Source organism: Argopecten irradians, chromosome 11 (assembly GCF_041381155.1).
Source record: "Argopecten irradians isolate NY chromosome 11, Ai_NY, whole genome shotgun sequence".
Taxonomy (NCBI): domain Eukaryota; kingdom Metazoa; phylum Mollusca; class Bivalvia; order Pectinida; family Pectinidae; genus Argopecten; species Argopecten irradians.
This window is the reverse complement of record NC_091144.1, coordinates 25,934,248-25,958,275: the sequence shown is the minus strand read 5'-3', so window position 1 is coordinate 25,958,275 and position 24,028 is coordinate 25,934,248. Positions and strand designations below refer to the sequence as shown.

The 24,028-nt window shown below is 35.2% G+C and overlaps 1 protein-coding gene across 1 annotated transcript; it reads right to left on the bottom strand.

The window, feature by feature from the left end:
- Window positions 1–2,836: 2,836 nt before the first annotated feature.
- On the bottom strand, window positions 2,837–23,762 carry LOC138335126 (potassium channel subfamily K member 18-like). Its single transcript, XM_069284058.1, has 3 exons — window positions 23,528–23,762; window positions 19,254–19,760; window positions 2,837–6,613 (listed from the first exon to the last, which is right to left on the bottom strand). The coding sequence occupies exons 2-3, from the start codon at window positions 19,732–19,734 to the stop codon at window positions 5,307–5,309; spliced, it is 1,788 nt and encodes a 595-aa protein (XP_069140159.1). The 5' UTR covers window positions 19,735–19,760; window positions 23,528–23,762; the 3' UTR covers window positions 2,837–5,306.
- Window positions 23,763–24,028: the final 266 nt, after the last annotated feature.

Here is a 24,028-nt window from a genome sequence, read left to right as displayed (position 1 = left end):
TATCTCCTTTGTTTTGCGGATTGACTTTGATTTCTTCTGTTACTGCGTTTTCTTTCTTAATACCACCAGGAATTTCTGGGATATCGTCCTGTAGAAATTCAGGAGTATGCGGTCTTGGAGAAAGACTTTCAGTTTTGACGAACGTACCGTCTTCATTGAAAAACGACGGATACGACATTTTCATATCTTCCTCTGCTTTATGTCCAAACAAATGTATGATGTCGTCATCCGTCGAGTCCCTATCCTGAAGAGTCAGTCTTGAAATGAGTGGGAATGGTTCGCGAACGATATTTGGTCGTGAAAGCAGTCTACCAAGGGCAATGATTCCTGTAGCATTTCGACATCTTGATAACGAATTAACCTCTTTGTGAAACTCACTCGCAGATATAATGGATATTTGGATGCGTTTCTTTTCAGCATCAATTTGATCCAATACCGATTTGGATTCCTCCTCGTGTTCACGAAGAAGTTTGTCTGCCACTAGATCAATATGGTTCTTTAAGTGCTCCCGCCTTTTAATGATATTCTGTTTCCGCGAGTCTGAAAAATTTACTTCCTGTTCAATAACCGCCGAACATTGCACAACGTCAGACTCGAGATGTGATTGAATGACCTCGTTGGCCTCCTGTTCTTGTCGTAATCTCTCCATAACATGTTTAGAAGCGGAATCGAACGTCAGTAATTGGTGCCCATGGTGGGATTCACTTTCGATACATTCATCGCATACGAACATGTAAGTACAGGAGATACAAGTCATCAAGGATTGACGTCCTCCATGGACTGGGCAGCTATAATCCGCCATTATTGAGCTGTAAAATCTTTGGTCTTCCATGTGTTAACTTAACAGCGAAACCACAACCGCCAACTTCACAGAGGAGGCTAACGTCACCATATTGTCTTCAACGACAGAAGTTATGTTTACAAGTCGCTGGAAAGAATGAACAACTTACAGTTCCACATGGCGTCTCTTGAGTCTCCACACAGTTTGATAAAATCCTGGTGCTATCGATTTCATTTCACCACACTCACCTTCATGGGATGAAAGCTAGATTTTGTGTTTATCTTCGCCTTTTAAATTGTCCTGTATATTTTTAGTACAGTAATTACCAGTGGGTGATACCAAAACTATAAATCTACTTCCGGAATCGTTGCACACACACACATACAATGTTTATAGATAACAACTCGACACACCCCGCCATGCGTTTGGGTCGTCTCACCTGGGGGACACATTTATAAATCTACACCGGTACACATATCATTTTGTCTGGCTGCACGCAATATTTATGTAGTCAGGCGTTTCAACGCTCTCTCACCAGTAAATTTGGTAAAGCTAATTTTAATAACAATACTAGGTTTCGGGTATGTATTGTGCATCACTAAATTTGTATGTGTTATCTGACAGTCTACACAGTAATAATACCAGATTCTTTTTTTTTCATGAAACCTTAAGCGTAAGTAACACATGTGCTTTGTCGTTGATTCATGTACCTGTTTCCTCCGACAGGTAAACAACTTTCTGCTGTGTACCTGTGTGGTTTATCTACCTGACAGAGGTGTGTGTATACCTTCAGTAGTACGACTCCAGATGAACATTACATAGGCTTCCCTGTCAAATAAAGGTCCCTTTAAGATTAAATCTTTATGAGATGTCTGATAGGTATTAACATTTTAAAATGTTTCTTAACACAAGTCCGCCAGACTAATGTAAATTTCTCTCCACTATAAATCACACTTGTAGAAAAGCTATAACTTTTAAATATTCCTTTGCCGAGTCATTATGTTGTGAAAATGTCTTTTGTTACATGTGTATAACATTCCTGTAACGTTGTACAGGTTTAAATGTTCAAATTTGTGATAAAATTATTGATGGTTGAAAGTTTCCTGCGATCGATAGATCACAGGTTGTAACACTAAATGTAAACAATCCAATAAGGCGTTTTTTAAATAAAAATAAAACTATTTGCAAATAAAAAAAATAATATAGACAAACATTTTCGTTGTAAAATAGTTTTGTAATTTTGAAATTAAAGAACTGGTGTGTTTGTGTTTTTTTGTTTTGTTTATTTCTGAGTTCTGTCCAAGCGTGACGAAAATCTCCGATGGATCAGATGGCAAGTTCCGCATAATTCGACTCTCTTATAACGATACATGTGTTAATTTAATTTACATATTCCATTGTTCCAATTATGGAAACAATTCTACAATTTTGAATTTGTGATAGTAATAATGTAAGCGTTTTTAAAACATCCAATAAACGAAAGAATAATTAGGCTGAAGGTACCAAAATAGTATTGTTTTCGCTATCTATATACATAAAAAGAACAATTTGAAGCCAATAATACAAAAACTATTTTGAAAATTCTTCTGTAAAAAAATAAAAGAAAGAGCAATCAAATTGATGCAAACTGTGTTCCTTATTCTTTTACATCAAGTGACGGATAAGAAGTATGTATGCCATTTTGTCGACACCGTAAAATACTAGTTTTGTGGTCGATACATAACAAACTCTACATAGAATAAGTTGGCCACCTGACATTGATAGCATTCTTTTGGTTAATTCATTATCAAAGGCTTCTTTGTTCAATCGCGGCCACCTATGATCACCCATTGATAGATAGGTAAATAATGACTGTGTTTGATCTTATGGCTGACGGTGATTGTAGAAACATTTCAGTATTGGAGACTATTTCTGTACTAATCTCATACGATATTGTTTGGGTATTATGCTATATCGTTATACATTATGACTAAGCTATAAACAGATACACATGGTAACTTCATGAAATTTATCAAAAGAATTATGCAATAGACAATTAAGAACACAAAAGTCACAGACAATTCAAGTTTTAATAATGAAAACATATTTCACGTAGAAATGATGATAACAATTTTAATAGTAACATAATACAAATCGGGATAACACAATGAAAACAACACATGTTCGAACTTTAATGATTTACTGAACGGTGAAAGGAAAATTGCTGTTTTGTATAGAGCATTGTATGCGGTACTTGTTTACTCTGTAGGGTCTTACAAACAGATTAAACTGTCATGTTTATGTATAATTAACCTCCAAGACCTCATACCTCATACATCCAACAAGTGTTCACCAAAGCGGAACACTATCTTGATAGAAGTTATAATATGCTATGGCATTGAATACAGCGTCGATAATGAAAATTACAGCGATTAGTATACTGAATATTGAATTTCAATATTAAGTTTTTTTCTGCAAATTTTTTTTTATCGTCACGCAATGTAGATTGAAAAGGTAAGACGTTATCATGCGTCACTTCTGTCGTTGGATATGCGACCACCGAAGAAGGACTGGTGATTCTTATAATTGGTGTTGGGAGGAATTTTAAATGCAGGGTGTTAAATATCGACTGGAATGTGAAGTTAAAGATATGACGGAACTCTACAACATACTGTACGTGAATATAATGAACGGAATTCAAATATTAGGTGAATGCATAATTGCTTGAAAAATCCAATTATAGATAACTGTGCATTAAACATTCATCTAGTAAGGCATTAATTCAAAGTATTCAATTTACATTGGTTGGAAGATAATGGCGTTTGTCATCAACGAATTACAATGAAGAATGTGAGCATTTTGAATAAATGTACATAACTGCAAAAGATTTGAGTTATACCCCTTTTTACACTAGCGTACAGTACAACGTACAGAATATGCAACTTCATATTGTATGGGAAGTCTGATAAAAAGCCCAGCATATGCAGTGAAATGGAATTAATGTAAAAATATCATAGACATTGAAATATGTAAAAAAAAGTTAAAGGGTAAACAATCAACACTTTTACTGATTCATGTATACGTGAATATAATGAAATGTAAAATTAAATATATCGAATGATACTAAACAGAGAAAGTTATGACATTTCTTCCGGAATCGCACCTGTGTCATGATTTTCAGATAGATAATAATAATTAAATATCATTATTATACACAAATGTCTAAAACATATTATACATGCAACAATGAACAGTTTAAGGACGAAGTCATATGAAAGTTTCTAGCTATATTTAAAAATGTATAACTCTAGTGACTGTTATGAACGCGAACAACAATCGACAATAATTAATTAAAAGTTACAACGTGAATAACGAGTTAGATAGAAAGTCATTTACATCGAAAAGGCACATAGGAAAACAGTTCATCAATTACAGAAAATGAAAACTCCTATCGTGAAATGCATGCCTAGTTAGTATTATCACCTTGAAACAAATACACATAGGCTTTGTTAAAAATAATATCTTGGATTGTACGACACAATTTAACTTGACCACTGAAAGGTTTGCTTTTAAAATATAAATTTCTAAAGATGAAGATATAAATGTAAAAAGATTCGTTTTTCTTACCATGTCGCTTGAACCGCCTCAGTTTTGACATTGAGTTGAGGGCGCTCGCCCTTGTGAGGAAGGCTCTAGGTTCTGTCCCCTAATTGAGAAATACCACAGTCTATAAAAGTAGTAGTTTCCTTTCCTGCGTAGCGCTCAGCATTAAGGAAGTGGGACGAGTGGTTTGTCTGTCGTCAGTATAATGTGGACGATGGGTGCGCAGTCGAGTATCTCTGGTGATATGCGTCAGTATATAGTATTATAAAATGATTATAAAATGAACAAGAGATTTATTGCAAAGAGACACAACACGAATTTTTCATGGTGTCGAGTTTAGTCGACTTAAGTGCAAAACTTGTGTATAAATACCACCCCAAGGACAAGGAAAATTGTTCTCCATAGTATTTATTTTTAAAGGTCATATTGTGTGATCATTGGCCACTCTACAAATGACATTTGCGTTATTTCATCAAGTATATATAAAAACAAAAACTTTAAAACTGCCGAATTCACAATACCTAATATTTTTCATTTCCATCTTTAGTGATACAAAATCGAATTCGGTAACAAAGTAAATTTTCTTTTGTTAATGTCTTCAGTGCAATTTCTTGAGCAAGTTAGGTGAAGGTCATCACTATAAATGTGTAGAACTTCATAGGTACTACCTTGACATTGTGATGTATTTCATTCACAAATGATGTCACTGATTTTACCGTAATATGTAACACAACGCATACTACGTCACCGGTTCTGTGGTTCCTTACACCATTTTCCTTCTAATGAAGGTTGTCATGGTTACGTAAACGTTCCTTAACTACAAATATCCCATAGGAAGGCCAATTAATGTTATAAGGAACCTAGTTTAATAATGTTGTAATTTCTTCCTATAGAAAATGGTGAGTTAAGGAATGTTAAAGATATGGGGTCATATAGTAACTAACTAATACTTTTTTGACTCTCTTGAAGAAGAAACTGGTGTCCCCGCTTTGCTACCCTTTTTACCATCTTCCGTTGGAGAAGGAATAGGAGTACCAGCCTTGCTTGTGGGAGAAGGAACAGGAGTACCAGCCTTGCTTGTGGGAGAATGAACAGGAGTACCAGCCTTGCTTGTGGGAGATGGAACAGGAGTACCAGCCTTGCTTGTGGGAGAAGGAACAGGAGTACCAGCCTTGCTTGTGGGAGAAGGAACAGGAGTACCAGCCTTGCTTGTGGGAGAATGAACAGGAGTGCCAGCCTTACTTCCCTTTTTACCATCTTCCGACGCAAAAGGAATTGGCGTGCTGCATTTAACTCCAGTTTTCGTTTGAATTTCCCGCTGCACATTCTCAACGTTTTTCTTCACTTCCTCAGCCATTTTGTCTGTGACTTCCGCCATTTTATCGGTAACCTGCGACATCTTGCCCTTAGCCTTGTCCATATGCTTCCCAACCTCCGACATTTTCTCCTTGCTCATCTCCGCCATCTTATCTTTGGCCTTGTTCATTCTCTTCTTAGCTCTCTTCATTTGTATCGTGAAAAACTCGATACCCACATTGATACACATTGAGATGAGAGACAAGCCTATAAAGAGGTACACACCACTGATGAGGAAATATTTTGGATGTGCCGGCAGAATGTCACCGAAACCAATGGTGGACATGGATATGAAAACAAAATAGAAGGAGTCGAGAAAGGACCAGTCTTCCCAGGCTGGATACATTAAACAACCAATGAGTAAGTATATCACCATTATAGCCAACGCAATCCCAGGCGGTAAATTAAACTCGTCGTCTATCTCAACACCGAACACAACACTCACATTTTTCTTGCTCTCTCCATTGCTATCGTCATTTCCTTCCTGTTCGCCTTGTTCTCTGCCATTAGTCTCTGTAGAGGTTTGATCTGAATTTTCACCATTAACCACTTCAGTTGATCCCCCACCAGAAGATACTTTCACGACAGTATCTACCTTCTTCGGTTCATCAGGTGCCTTTCCCTCCACGACGGATTCTTCTTTCGGCCCGTTCTGAACGTGTCCTTCTTCAGCGTCTTTGGAGCTTTCCTTCGGGCGGAACCTGCGCTGTATGATTTTCCTGTAGTCTCGAAGTCGATAGAACCGCTTGATTACCACAAGAAGAAGTTTTAGACCGATTGTGAACTTTCGACCTAGTTCTGCCAGTACGATCATAGCGAGAGGAATTCCTGTTATAGCATAGATGATGGCGAATATTTTACCGATGCCAGTCATGGGAACTATATTCCCGTACCCTGAAACAGATAAAAAATGAGACTGATACACTTTTTTAACTAGATCAAATATTTTTCAAGCCGGTTTTTTTCGCGGGTCAAAACTTTCAAGATTTTGACTACAATACTACAAAAGATAATAAAAATCTGGCTGTCAGCACATATATTCTGTCAACCATTTCTCAATAATTCATGGAGCAAATTTTGGCGATCAAAGCAATATTCCTCGAAATCGTGATCATATCTTTTTCGCTTTAATAACCGGTTATACGATACCTTTAAATCTTGTCAGAAACTGGATAAAATTAGCTAATCAATATGCAAGTGTGTTTAATTATTAAGGAAATGTTTCACAGAATTATATAATTAACGCAAATGCTGTAGCTAAAATCTAGAATTTATTCGTGAATTCTCGTAGATAATTGAGTTCGAATAACAAAATTACGTATGAAGGTGCAATGGCAAAACGCCATTAAAATTGCGTTGAGCCCAAACAACCACTTCAAGTTTGATTTATACCATTGCATCTGTTTAATCATGCCCTTGTGTAATAATGTTAAGCACAGAACGTACGTTTGACAGCCGCTTGGTATTTATAAAATTACAAAAATAGAAATGTTTTCGAATATAATTATAGTTAGTTCGTCATATATAATATTGAAATAAACCAGATCACATTCTTATTTTTCATGCAATGAATTTACACATAGATTCAAATAAGTTATTGTAAAATTCGATATTGAATTCAAATGACTTCAAGATATAATCAAAAATGTTTATACCAAAGACCGTGTATATGGGGTTTTGTTGGTTTGTTCAACACTTCAACTTCATAATACATTTCTCTCGCCACTAGAATATCGAGTTAGAGAATGCAAACACTATATAAAGATTGTCCAGAACATAATTGAGTCATACTCATCATCGAGTCAACATCAGCTTAAAGCAAGTAACTCAAGGAAGTAAGATTACCAGTTGTTACTATCTAATGGTGTTTGGTCATTTACAAGTATGTATATATTACAGGTCTATCTGGTCTTCTTTAAGTTATTGTAAAAAAAGGATAGCTATCTGTACGTTTTGGCTCGGAATCCGCATCACAAACGGACTTCAACCAAACCACAGTATAATGATGTGATCTACGGTGTAAACACGCGGGAATCTGTGTTGCCGGATTTAGACGTTAACTTTCTATTTCTGACTAGGAAACGTTTCGTTATGGAACCTTGCTCCTTAAAATTATTGCCAAACGAAAAAAAAGACTTGCTCAAATTTCAGATAAGCAGATAGCTAACAGGAATTATTATCATACACATCCAACAGCTGATCGTTAAATCAGATGTTGGATGCGTATGATAATAATTCCTGTTAGCTGTGGGTCAAATGTTGATCACATGAGGGAAATATTTAAGTTTTACAACACAATACATACCACTATAATGACTTTTTTAAAAGTCTTGATAAGTCATAAGAAGAAGTGAATGCAAATCCATGATGGTAAAATACATCATGAATATTTGTGTAAATGATTGATGCCATGAGTAAGGGTGTAGACCATGCCCTGAAGCGTTGCCACTTTTTTTTTACTTATAATGTCTTACAATACGGCGGCCGACCGGCCCCCGCCGGGCCAGGAGTTTCACTATCTTTCAGGAGAGGCGGTACAATTTGAAATTTCAGGGGGTACTTTTCTGTACTATTTGCATACAATCTAATGTTATTTCCCAAATCAGGCGGTACCACAACCAGGTTTCACCAGCAAAAAGCACCGGTACCTGATATTGAACCCCTGTACACCACCAATTTGTATAAGACAGTATTTTTCTTAAGATATTTTTACTTAGACTCACAGATAAGGTTTGGATGTATGCCAAACCTGTATGCATCGAAAAGTGTTAATTAATAGGCTTGAACGTAAGCTCTTGGGCGTTAATCATAGAAAACCAGCAAGAAAAAACAGTACAAACGTGAACATGACCCTGATTATACTGTAGTACTGTACCGCGTTGATGTAAAGAGTCCTAATGAGTCGGATAGATTGTCCATGTGGAGGGTTTTATATAGAAAATTACGATGCACTAACGCACACTGAACTCTGTGTTAACATAAGCTGTTATCAGTTCATGGCAAAGCTACGGGATCAAAACAAACAAAAGGAAAACAGCTGTAGATAAAAAAGGCAGTAGGTTTTTGATTCCGTTTTATCATTAGTACTTTGGTAATGTATAGAAGAATAGGATCAAGCATGTTTCAGTATTTTTTTCAAACAAGTAAACATCTTAAGATACTAACAGATTCATGAAGTGAAAATAAAGGTATATTTCGTTTTTATGTTGTGAAAGAGATAACTTCTGAACATAATGCAATCGTTATTGTACACTTCTTTTTGGCTCTTTGCTCATTAACAGAGATTGAAATGCCAATTAGAACAATGAGATGATGCACAAGAATCATATAAATTACTAAGATCTGTCAATTCATTAAAGGGCTAGAGTTTCACAGCACCTCTGTGATACACTGTATATATATGCAATATGTGCTGTATATGAGCTTCCAATAAGTTCGATTTGCCTCGTTTACAAGCTTGTGTAAAACTAATCGTATACAAGCAAACCACAGTCAGGCCCTAGGATCATGTAAAAGTCTTACACGCAAGTTTTGCTTATCCAATCTAAACCATATTTGTAATAATGATATTAATTTTTGTAAATATATAAATATCTGATACGGCTTTTAATTGTTTGTTGATAACTTTTTTCTATTTTTAATCTATCTCTCAGTCGCGAAAATAAAGTCATTTAGAGATCGGAAATCGACTAATTATGTAATCGGGAATTATGGCGGATTAAAAAGTCAAACATTGTAAATGGATGACGAGAATAACTACTCGCGTAATATTTAGGTAAGGAAACGGCGAAATATAATTGTCGCTAATATTATAACTAACCATGTTAACAGTAACAACAAGAATATATCTTAAAAATAATCTAAGCATTCATAACTATTTCTAGGGTTATGATGTAATGCTAATTCGGAAATATATATATAAACAATATTTTTTTAAACTAGATGAATAAATAAGATTTCGTTTCGATTCCGTCGGCAAAATGTAAAACGAAACCTTATGTGTTATCGTCTAAGAGATAAATGTCCAGAAAATCATATTCTCTATACAGCAATCTATCAATATCGGCTATGAATTTGTGCTAAAATCCTATTCTCTTCACAGCAATCTATCAATATCAGCTGGAATTTGTGCTAAATCCTATTCTCTTCACAGCAATCTATCAATATCGGCTATGAATTTGGCTAAAATCCTATTCTCTTCACAGCAATCTATCAATATCGCTATGAATTTGTGCTAAATCCTATTCTCTTCACAGCAATATCTATCTTCCTCACGCAATCTATCATATCGCTAGAATTTGGCTAAAATCCTATTCTCTTCACAGCAATTCTATCAATATCGGCTATGAATTTGTGCTAAAATCCTATTCTCTTCACAGCAATCTATCAATATCGGCTATGAATTTGTGCTAAAATCCTATTCTCTTCACAGCAATCTATCAATATCGGCTATGAATTTGTGCTAAAATCCTATTCTCTTCACAGCAATCTATCAATATCGGCTATGAATTTGTGCTAAAATCCTATTCTCTTCACAGCAATCTATCAATATCGGCTATGAATTTGTGCTAAAATCCTATTCTCTTCACAGCAATCTATCAATATCAGCTGTGAATTTGTGCTAAAATCCTATTCTCTTCACAGCAATCTATCAATATCGGCTATGAATTTGTGCTAAAATCCTATTCTCTTCACAGCAATCTATCAATATCGCTATGAATTTGTGCTAAAACCTATTCTCTTCACAGCAATCTATCAATATCGCTATGAATTTGTGCTAAAATCCTATTCTCTTCACAGCAATCTATCAATATCGGCTATGAATTTGTGCTAAAATCCTATTCTCTTCACAGCAATCTATCAATATCAGCTATGAATTTGTGCTAAAATCCTATTCTCTTCACAGCAATCTATCAATATCGGCTATGAATTTGTGCTAAAATCCTATTCTCTTCACAGCAATCTATCAATATCGGCTATGAATTTGTGCTAAAATCCTATTCTCTTCACAGCAATCTATCAATATCGGCTATGAATTTGTGCTAAAATCCTATTCTCTACAAAACAATCTATCAATATCGGCTATGAATTTGTGCTAAAATCCTATTCTCTTCACAGCAATCTATCAATATCGGCTATGAATTTGTGCTAAAATCCTATTCTCTTCACAGCAATCTATCAATATCGGCTATGAATTTGTGCTAAAATCCTATTCTCTTCACAGCAATCTATCAATATCGGCTATGAATTTGTGCAAAAATCCTATTCTCTATACAGCATCTATCAATATCGCTATGAATTTGTGCTAAAATCTATCTTACAGCATCTATCAATACAGCTATGAATTTGTGCTAAATCCTATCTCAACAGACATCAATATCGGCTATAATTTGTGCTATGATTGTGCTAAAATCCTATTCTCTACAAAACAATCTATCAATATCGGATATGACTTTGTGCTAAAATCATGTTCTTTATACAACAATCCATCAATATCGGATATGAATTTGTGCTAAAATCCTATTCTCTACACAACAATCTATCAATATGGGATTTTGAGGAAGAATTTTGTGACTGCTTAGAGTACATCGATTACGTTACTGACGTGTCGGCTGCTAATCTTTATCCTGAACATTGTATTTTTATTTATACTCATTTATGTAATTGTAATTTCATATCAGTGACGTTATTGATCATATGACAATACTAGATACTATAATGCTATGATGAGAGATTAAACCTTTATATTTTGTAAACAAAAAAGAAGTAAAAATCTTAGGCAGTTTATCAATTATATAGTGCATGAAATTTGATTATCAATAGGATAGGTGTGATAATCAATTAAACAATTAACTAATATCTAAGCCAATTAAGCTTTGTTAATTTTTGGTTCTTTTCCATATCAAATGACGTAAACAAGCATTAGACATCTGCAACGTCTGTGACCAAGTCGAATTTTAGCTGTATTGTACTTGGATTGAATGTATTCAGTTATAATTTTTAGTTTTTACTTCATCAGTGATACATTGCCTGAATTTTGACGAAAAATATTTCATACTAAATGTTCCTGAATGGTAAGCATTACATAATTGAGGTCGGATTCAAATATTCTCAAAATAAATTTGGAAATAACACCGTACCACGACAATGTCATTGAATGAGAGGGCTTATGCCTACTAATTATTCAATTTATAGGAATATGCTATGCATTAAACTATTGTTTTAGTGGGTTTTTGTCAGAAAGGTATACCTCGTTGTCCTTGTGACGTCACATGTCTGGGGTCACGGAGCTAAACGGTCGAGAGATTCATGTTTGTGTGTTAGCGAAAATCGCAATCCATTTAATACCGTAATCACTTTGAAACTATAATTTTGTCAAATCTTAAGTTTATCCAAAAACGCATTTTCAAGTTTATTTTATCACACCGTTCCCGGTACACCTTAAAGGAATATTAGGCAAAATACTTTCATTTGCTGTTTTCTATTATTGATATACCACATGAGCGATCATAAGGATTCCGTCTGTATCGATTCATAACTGAAATTCCATGCGAGTAAACACTCAACGGTAGCTTGCGCAATATAAGTGCATGCAAAGCTTTACATTGACTTTGAGAAAGAACTAGTCTGGTTTTAATTGAAAAAAAAAACAAAAACAAACAAACTGGCGTGTAATTAAAAAAAAAAAAAAAAAAAAAAATGAAAAAAACAATGACGTCAGTCCTTTTTCTTTCTAATAGGTAGGTTCTGGCATAGAATATTTTATGGTATAACTCTAGACACATCAACATAACTAAAATAACACCTTATATTATGCATCAGTGAAACTAAACATTATTCCCTGGGTTTGATGTTCCATCAGTAAAGTTTGCTGTGTGTTCTGAACGCAGAGTGTTTCATCAGTAAAGTTTGCTGTGTGTTCTGAACGCAGAGTGTTTCATCAGTAAAGTTTACAGTGTGTTCTGAACGCAGAGTGTTCCATCAGTAAAGTTTATTGTGTGTTCTGAACGCATGTGTTCCATCAGTAAAGTTTACTGTGTGTTCTGAACGCATGTGTTCCATCAGTAAAGTTTACTGTGTGTTCTGAACGCAGAAATTTCCATCAGTCGTAAAGTTTACTGTGTGTTCTGAACGCATGTGTTCCATCAGTAAAGTTTACTGTGTGTTCTGAACACAGAGTGTTCCATTAGTAAAGTTTACTGTGTGTTCTGAACGCAGAGTGTTCCATCAGTAAAGTTTACTGTGTGTTCTGAACGCAGAGTGTTCCATCAGTAAAGTTTACTGTGTGTTCTGAACGCAGAGTGTTCCATCAGTAAAGTTTACTGTGTGTTCTGAACGCAGAGTGTTCCATCAGTTAAGTTTACTGTGTGTTCTGAACGCAGAGTGTTCCATCAGTAAACTTTACTGTGTGTTCTGAACGCAGAGTGTTCCATCAGTAAAATTCACTGTGTGTTCTGAACGCATGTGCATGAAAAACGGCCCATAGATATACCATGGCAATCGAACTCTTTCGGTAAAAAAAAACCCAAAACATTTAAATTTCAAAATGGTTTGCAAATGTAAGATTACATCACGAAATATGTTCCAGATGAACCATGACGTCATTCAACATCTCGTATTGATTGAGTACTTTTGGCTTTCACCGATTTTACAGAGAAATTATTTAAAAAAAAAATAGATTTCCGTAATTAGTTTACAAGATGGAATGTACAAAACCTGTATATAACGAACATTTTAATGCATTGGTGAAACTGTATCATTTACCAGAGTCATTCAAAAGCATTGTGTCAATTTACATAGACCATACGTCCCTCGTATAATGGTGTGATTAATGGTTTTATCGTAATGTCGTTACGGGAATTTACTTCAGATAAGTTCGTTCTATCTTTAACACATTAACGGTTTTCTCACGTTTCCATGGCAACATGCACTGTGACTCATTAGTAATCTCTCACGCGATCATAGATGTTCAAAAAGATAGTGTAGTATACATTATGAATTATTTCATAAACCTGAAACAACAATACCGAGTGCACTTTATTATTACAAACAATATTATAGTAATCTAGATTTGACCGCCGAAAAAATAAGGACATGCTTAATGTTAATAGTTTGACTCATGGCGACTAGATTACATGTTTTTCTACTTTCATCACTGATAATATGTTCTGGTAATTATGGGCAGGAAGGGTAAGCTCCCCCTTCATTTGATGGTGTAGGCCGACGATATCGATCTTCCATCAAATCGGAATAATGCGAAGTCCACACAGGATGCACTTTTTTATACAAAGGAAAACTTAAATTTACTACCGATAAAATATTGAACATAACATAACCATCGTGTCGTATCTTGGTTCATTATCAATGCTATCAGATTGGTCTATTTAAGGCTTTCAAATAATGCCTGTTGAGCATATGTATTTGCATCCTCGATATTCCAGAGGTTACTATTATTGTTAATATCTATCCACCTGTATTATTTCAGAGTGGAACTAAAGGCATTTCATTTAATAAGAAAATCTTAGCAGTCACAGGCCATTTACAGAGACTTCCTTTTAAGATTACAAAGAGCAACGTCCAACATCAAAGCTATACAGTGTGCCGTTACTTGATTCTTTTAATGCATATCAAAACACAAGCTTTATATATCTTATCTGTGGTCGCAACAAGGCATCCAAATTCTGAATTTTTTTTTTCTTCAGAAAAGTTTTGATGATAAAGGGTACATGAGGTTATCTTACTTTAAGACCCCGTTTAAACTAGTAATTTTTGTATGCCTGTATATCACTTCGTAGGTGTAGTTGAACATAACACAGTTGGTATAACGTGGCCATGCATCCGTCCATGCATGCCTTTGTAAAGTCAAATTTGATCTCATCAGTGCTCCTACTACATGCTATAAACACTAGTATACACAATGGTATGGTTATTTGGTGACAGAAATATATACTGAACCTTGTCGACATGCAAAAACTGAAATTTTCATTTTTGGGGGGCATATTTTGCCAATTTATAAACAACACAACAGTTTACGAGTCGACATTAATATCTATGGTTAGGCCCAATATGTTCAACTACACCTACATGTACGAAGTGATATATAAGTATACAAAGAAACACTAGTTTAACCGGGATCTTAAACCTTTATATTCCTATTGTAACAAGGAACAGAGAAAATATTGCTATGCAAAGAAATATCATCTGAAAGTACGGGTTCTGTAAGGTACGGAAAATTATTTTTAGAAACGAAACATTATTGAAAAAACAATACTGAAAATAATTACGAGATAAGAATGAATAAGATTTTATGTGTAGACGTGTTGACACCTGAACTTGTGGATAAAACAATGTTATTACAACTTCTACAATATAAATTATTTCTTTTTGTCACCTGCCACATACAATCAATCGAGTGCCTACCGTCAAAGTCGGGAATAAGCCAGCATTTGCATTTGCTTAGCACAGAAAAGAAATCCATTGTCACATTTGGGTCACATATTTCCTCTTGTTTTATCTTTATTACTGATAAATTGTTACACAGCACACGAGATTCTATCCGAGTAACTAATTACCTTGGAGATTAATGAAATTTGATTTTACATATTACAGATCGATGTACTTTTATTACAGTGTTCAGACACTGTGACATTTTAGCTAATCTTTATGCATGGACGCGTAATTCATTCGTCAATAATTCAGGCGCTGGTGGTAGGTTCTCGGTCTGTTAAGTACACGTTTACATATAAAAAGTAGTGCTACAATCCGGATGTTATTTTGCAGAACATCTGCCTAGACTGGCTTTCTGTATCTCACACTAACTTGATGCGGAAGAAACTGATTCGACAAACCAAACCAATCGCCTTTTACCTTGGCTGCCGGAGTCGATCTCCGCACAGACGAGAAAATGTCAGAGGTCACCTGACCGATCATCGCGTTTTCTTCGGGCACTCCAGTTTCCTTTCACTTAAAGACCCCTCGCGCGCGTTCATCCGTGTCATCGAAAGTAATTTGTTTAGTTATATAACTTGTTTTGCAATCGATGTATAATAAATAAAGTTTATTGCTTAGACAAAACAATAAATTGATTTTGTCATGTTTGACTTACGTCAAAGAGAAGATCAGTTATGGACTGTCTAGGTTTAGTACATACGTTGTGTATGGAAAATTTTGGGAGGCTGCGGTATATACATTTTGCCTCAAGTCAGAGATAGTTTGGGTCACAGTTACTAAATGTCAAGTTCCAAAACTTTAAATTGTCTACAGACCCATCTGAGAGTTTTCTTCAACTTGTATTGTTTATGTAAGGAACAGTAATTATGAAACTGGGACCATATCACGAGTGATATACGACGCATAATTAAGCCGTCGGAAACTACCAAGGGAATTGAGGATGGAATGGATTATTGAAAGAAAAAACTAATATTTACCAGGACTGTTGTTTATAGGACAATATCAGTTCCAATACCATTGTGTTACCCGTGGAAATCAGCACCTGTGCTGTGCGAGTATGTCACGTGAACATGCTTAGTAACCAAAACTTAATCTTATTTCGCTCTATCGAAGGTCATGTGATAAATAACGGAACGGAAGAAGTCCCCTTCAAATATTTATTCTATGTCTTCGCGGTTAATATTAAGAAATACGTTGATAATTTAAACAAGTTTAAGAGCATCCGGTCCCGTTCTATTCACAAACATAGCCAGTCTAGTAAACACGGCGCGTTCGTGTTGGCAAATGAAGAATGTTAAGAAGACCAAGCGCTTTGTCACTGCCCTATCTAGTTATAAAAGTGATTTAGGTTGCAGATGAACAGTCAGATAAAAGTTTATCATCGCTTAGATGTGTTATCAGAGATTTATTATATGCATGTGATGCGTCAGACTACCAAGTCTACTGCTTCAGCTTCAAGTAAAGCTAAAAGAATGTTGAGCTGTAAGATTATTGCTAGCAGCGTGGCGGGGAATAAATTTTTTTTTAATTTATTCATTTAAGAATAACATAGTTTTTGGAATAATAAATTCAACACAGAAATTCAAGATATATTCAAATTATCCTGGATATATTCAGTTGTCATCAATGTTGTTATGACATAGCTAAAAACGACAATTCGTTCTAAGAGTATGATCAATCTTTTATTATCAATTAATGATATAATATAATTTATCTGTACCAAACAAACCCTTAGACGGAGCGACAACACCAATGCTATATCTATAGATATCCCCCTATTCACCTACCAAAGGACCCACATAGTCTAGAATATAACTCCTAAAGCTTTCTGATCCTGTCTGGTTTCTTTCTGTTTGTGATACGAGAACCCTTTACTGCATTACTTAATAAGCATTGTGATCTCGATATAGCTGCAAGATTTTCTTTTGAAACTGTGACTTAAACTCGTGCTGCTTTATCCTCGACAAAGATGGGGACGCTCAATCTTCTGAAGCACTTGATTACACTCATTATAGTGAAACGACAAAGAAGAAGGCCAATGAGTGTAGAAGAACTAGACTGCATAATGATGGCTACAAGGATCCGGACTGATGTCGGCTAACAACTGTCACATACTAGTAGTTGTGATGGTAAAAAACACATAGAGTTTAGTATTTAAAATTATAAAAGAAAAACGCAGGCCAACGGTATATGTTAACTTTTTAGAAACACGAATTTGCAGAGTAAATGCGTTTAGATTTGGTAAATATTGTATTTAACGAAAGAATATTAATTTCATTACAATCTATTGAAAATATATATTTCACATTATAGTTTTTGATACTCACATGATGTAACAATTATTGCCAAATATTTTGTTAAATTACGAAATAATAGTTGGTGTATATGAACATAACGTCATGATGTGGACGTATCGACAATTCATTCATTCTATAAAATGAAAGCACACAATGCTTGATCTTCCATTTTCATAGACTGTAAATAAAACCTGTAGCGTTTTACACAGGCACAAAATCAACACAAGGCGAAACGTGGGACGTGTCAAGGTCACACACAAAAGATAAAGAAAATGTGCAAAGAAAAACAAAGTAAGATATAAAGTCTTCTAGCCTATATATATATATATAGAGTTCTTACGCCCTACACTGAGAACATCTCAGTATAAAGACGTTGTTTGGCTGATGAACCATATCAACGACCCATGCACAACAATTGGCTACGTACATGTACTTGTGCACAACAATTGGCTACGTACATGTACTTGTGCACAACAATTGGCTACGTAATAAAATATTCCTCAGTGGTTGATTAGGAATCATAAAAGTACTCAATTTGCATAAAATTCCAAAGCGTAATTGGAGAAAGTTTCCGTGACTAAAAACATGAAAAGCAATAATGGCACAAACCGTACGTGTAACAGTAGCGTGGTGTGGGTTCTGTATTGTCATTACATGCCGCCAATGTTAAATTACAAAACCATTCCACTGGTGATTGTCATATTACTTATACTGATACAGTATCTGAAATATCATTATCTAGACGCAGTAGCTTGTTACACCACTAGAGGGAACTATAGTATCAGATAGGTAGTGATACAATTTAACCAGTCAGATAAGCTGGAGTCTTATAACATAACTCTGGCTTATGTAACTGTGTTATATCAGTATTGCATCAAAACAATCTTGTTGATATTTGAATTGCTGACATTTGTAAGATACCTTACATTGCAATCCATTGGGTTTTTCATTGAACGATTTATATGAATATATTTATGTTATGCAATGTAGTAATAACACAAAAAGCGGTACGCTTAAAATAAAATGCGAAGGTCCGTAATAATTTAGTATTCTATACACATTTTCACGAAATTTCTAATTATTAAGAAATATTTTTGCTATGAACAAATCACGCCATGTTAGGAACTAATCAGCAGCGACGTTATTTGTTTTTCCTCGTGGTATGGTAACGTAAATAGTTAAAGCCAATGAAAATGCGCGTTACAAGCAGTTTTACTTAGCTCTATAATTTGTGACTGTCGATAGACGATTTACTCCTGCTACTGCCATGATAAAATTGACGTTTTGTTAAACAGCATTTAAAAGCATGTCCTTCTATGATATACTTTCTTATCAGGTTAAACTTTATCAGAATAACGTATTCCTCAAGTTGCGATCCTTCGAACGTCCTAGGAATAAGGTGGTTTAAAAAAAAAAAAAAACGTGGCAAAGTACGATTTGCCGTCGATTAGTCCCACCTTCTGGCGATTATGTCGAACATCAAAATCACGTCAAAATATGACGTTGCAATCACCATAATGTGGGACAAATCAACCATAAATCGTACGTTACCAACGTCGTTTTGGTATCTTGAAAAGAAATGTTACATTATTGTACACTGCTGAGTGTAATCGAGTCATTCATATGTTCCCACCAAAATTTGGGTCATGATCCCACGTTTCCCGTATCAACAGTATCACCGCATGTGTTGTACTATCATAATACATTGATAATGGTAATACTAGAAAACATGATTATTGAGTCCATGTCAGTGCAAACAGTAATTATTAACCTATATCTATACTCACCAATTGTGGTATAAACTGTTCCACAGAAGAACAATGCCCCATAGAAGCTCCACTTTTCTTCAGATAAGGACCCGTAAGCACTGCTTCTGGCAGTTGACTCGTATTCATCTAACAAATCACGTGTTTGATTCTCCCATTCCGACAGATTTATCTTTCCTGAATTTAATTGATATGTGCTATCTTTAATATCTTTTAACACTTGATGTTTATAGTTAATTAAGTTGTTTATCTGTTCTTGTTCGTATGGTCTCTCCACTGCTTGGAATAAGGCAGCGCCGAGGAGAGTATATATTATAAGAATTAGGATTAGTCCAATGAGAGACTTGATGATGGAGTACACTGTCGTTAGAAACTTCTTTAGATTCAGGAGACATTTAGCACAAAATGTTACACCTTTTGTAAGGTTTTCACCCACAGCCGCAACAGCAGCTTCCGGTTTAAGTCGACTTCTTCCGGGGTTATCACCTTCTGTGGTTTCCATGGTGTCACTCAGTAATGTCTTTTGTTCTGAAAAATAAGCAGAATGATAAGTTTATAGTTAATGAAGTTGTGTTTGAATTACAGCATCATGCTAATCTTGAACAAATGCTATTTTGGGATTTTTATGAACATTTTGTCAAATTTAAGATCGGTCATATGTAAACAAAATATCTGCTGATTTAATAATTTCAACAACGCTGATATTTCTGACAACGTATGATGGACAATACTGGAGATTACACAAGGCAAACCGCGTGGAGTCAGCAATGCTGTAGCTCTGACGTCAAGTCGGATGATGTTATATATCAGCTTCCGTACATCAGTGCATGGGTGATACAAATAGCTGTTATAAGACGCGTATGCTTTGTAAAAAAAATGTGCTATTTCGCATGTTTAGCGTGTTTCAGTCTCACACCGCTATCAGTAATGTTACAATATACAGCAAACGAAGACAACTGATTTGACGGTGACATGCAATATGATCAAAATGAATCCAATCGCTTAAAAATTCTTCTTGATCATTCGACAATATTTCCGTGAGGAATGTATATCTACACATTATCGATACTCTAGGGATTACTATCACTATCGTTATATCCACTCACGGACTATGTCATAGTAAACCTAAAAGTAATTTCAGGAGGGGGGAACTGATCAATCACGGGCCTATAGAGACTTCTTGTGAAGATCACACAGAAAGCGATCCCAACGTCATACAGCGTGTCGTTATTCAATTATTTTGGTGTATATCAAAGTACCAAACTACCTGAAAAGTGGTTCATCTGTTGTCACACCTTCAGTTTTGTTAAGACATATGGTTAATTACAATAGCTATAGTAACCCCTTGAATATCGAGGATGAAATATACAATGATGGCGTAAAAATTATATCTTTAAAGGGATTTAGTTGATGTATGTTGATGAAGACTATTGGAAAGTTTAACGAACGACTTATAAACTCAACACTGAGCATTTTGTTTACCTTGGTTAAATGTGGACGCGCTTATTCATTGTATTTTGGTATGATACAATATATCATACCCGTTTTCACTAGGCTGTACTCAACGTACCAATATGAAATTTGGAGATAATTCATATTCTTTTAATCGAATGTGGATCAAGGTATTAATTTCTTGGCGGTATTCATTAGTTCTATTACTCAAAGCTCCTGATCGAATATCTTACTATGTTTTCTGATTTTCTGAGGAACATCCTAAGCAATTTATTATGCAGAAATGCATAGCAGAAAATGGTGTGTGCATTTTCTATTTACATTACGTAAGTTCGTCAGCATCTCACACCAGTAAGTATTGGGTTTAGTTCGCTTGTATAGTTTTTTTCATTGTTTGCTACATTGAATTCCAGTGACATGAATTTAGACATCAAAAACGCTCCCTGTGCATATAAGATAAGATATACTTTATATAAACATACAGAATCCACATAGGCGGTGTTCTCAAGCTAAGTACGATTTTTTTCTCACTTTGATCTGTAGACTGCGATCAGGCCAAAAAACTGTTTTACACGTGTAGACCACATACCAGAAAGCTAGTATATATGTAAAACATGCATTGTTCAAGGTTCTGTCAGAAAAATAAGCTTTTACACAGTCGTCGGTACACCAGTTTGCCGAAACAGAGACAGAGTAACGATTTATAAGTGTTAAGAAAAAATATAGACTTTCAAAAATACACTGTATATATGTATAAAGGCCTAACCATGAAGGTTTGGCATAGACTTGGAATGCACCGGTCATCATATCTATCTATTATTATTGTATATAGCTGTGTATGTATCAGTAATTAGTTACCTATCGATGCCAAATCCCTGTTGGTGTTCAACCCCTACAGAATCCAATGGGGCCAGAGATATGTTTGGTTACACCGTTAGACACTGCCCAAAGTCCAACTGTGACTAGCTATACATACAAAGGCTTTGTTGTGCTTTCTTAAGGTTTGTGGCACGTATACACTCGTTAGAGATTTGCGGTAAGCACGTGAGTAGCTAATGCCGATCAGCTGTTTCTCTCCGACGCATTGTATTCCTGTCTTCCGTACCCACCCCGGCCTAGTTTCGTGACACCGAAAGATGACCACATATGTAGTCGATTTCGCTGGCAGAATTCTTCATGCAGTTGATGATAAATCAATGCACATTTCTGAATACTCTCCAGATGCCAACGCGAAATGCACGTTCAAATTAGCCGTGTTATACTAAACAGTTACAAGTCGTGACGAATGCCAAAGATAAATGGCGGACGTATTTTATTGTCGTCTGCTAACAGACCTACCAATGATTTAAGCAGTGACTGTAGTTAAGTCTCAACATTTAATGCTTCTTTTGAAAGTATTTATGGGTTGATATTCATTTGGACTTCGTTTACAGTAGTATGAACGCAGTAAGCAGCACATAAATTCTATGGAGCGCTTCATAGATGAATAAGTTAGTTGCCAAATGAGTTCATATTATCGTAGACATAGTCAAAATAAAGATCAATCCTTGTACTTACATCCCTGTCTGGTTTTAGACAGAATAAAGTTGGTAACTACGGCTACCGTGGTTAATAGTATCCGTAATTAGGCTTAACAAAGCCGAAGAAGAGAAAGATGCCCACAGAGAAATTTTCTGCACACCAACATTACATCATGATAATCAAAGTCATAGTATTGACGTTAATGACAATTTGACTAATACCCACGGAGATTGTTAATTACACGACGCCCTATGGCATATGGATGATATATACTGCATAGCACGTTAAATTCGCGAGGTTAACATTTCGCGGTTTCCTATCAGAAACATGTTATGGAGGGTAAAATATAATATGGAGGGTAAAATATAATTCGTGAATTTATATGATAATTGGGGGTATATTTCGCTGATGTTTAAAATCCATAGATTTATATGAAAGCCCGAATGTAGCGCAAATAAACAGCTCGCAAAATTTAACCGCTATGCAGTATTGAAACTAAGTTTTAAACCAGAGCTAACGAGTAAATACCCTATTAGTGCAAGTATCCCCAGATATAAGAGAGTATTGTGTCAATAAACAAAGGGACCATCGCAATTCGTAAAGGTGAGTACATGTTGAACTAGTCAGTTTAACTGAATTAGCTTGACACGGCTGTCTAAAGGGATGATAATTATTATGGAGGAACCTATTTTAGCTAGATCTAAATGTACAATAACATCTCAAGTTTATTGAGGACATGTTTCTAATATCGTTCCCAACGATGGTATGACAGTGACATGAAAATGTTAATTCCCTTTCAGTGCTTCAGTTAGTTCATGCAAATAACGTAATTTCATTAATTACAAAAGTTTTCTTTTTAAACATTTGTTAGAAGTGCCATTACTGCGTATTTATGTATTCATTAATTATTCATATCATTAAGGATAAAGATAATTAAAAATTATTCATATTATAATATAAATGTGGGTCACAGAAGTACTATCAACTGTATGTTACCGGTAACACGAGATCCTTACAAACTTACGTCTTTATAGGATACGAATTACTGTAAATAGTAAATATTGGGCGACGAAGTAGTCCCCTCTTTAGATCAATTATTTACCCTATAATAATAAAACATTTAAGATATTATCTTTGATGAGTAGATACGTATTTATACATCTTTCAGAGTGTGTTTTGCTATATTCCCTAAACAATTACATTGATTTTGTATCATTTTAGCTTGATTATTCTTGATAAGAAAATATCACTAAAATGATATAATTATATGGTATGCTAAGACAAATTTCTCTACCTGTTACACCCATATATCTGTTACCTACCTTACACCAATGTTCATCCAAGACAACACTATATACAATAGCTGGACCTATCCGTAGGTCTAGACACATGTACCAGTATTCTGTACTGACTTTCCACCAGAGTTGGCCGGTCAGCCTCCGAACCCGTCCGCCTTAGCTTGTGTAGAGCAGTTTAGCCTGACATACAAACATGTAGTGAACTGCTCCAAACCAGCTACAGAGCAACTCTCGTGTACACAACCACTCATACTGTCTTCTCTCATTCCTCGTGATTTTCTTAAATAATGCCTCGCTATTTTATGGCTTATTTATTTGTGTACACAAACATCAGGATCGGATAACCATCTCAGACAAGCAGAGTAATGTTTTTTTTCCTTGGGTTTTCCAGTTTCTTTAGTCAACCTTTAGACATATTTCCGTTTTATGTTCAGCAGTTATACTTTGGTCAAACTTTCTATTTCCAATACTGCATGGCGCGCTATGATTAGTGTTTGACGGATTGTCATGTCTAATCAACATACT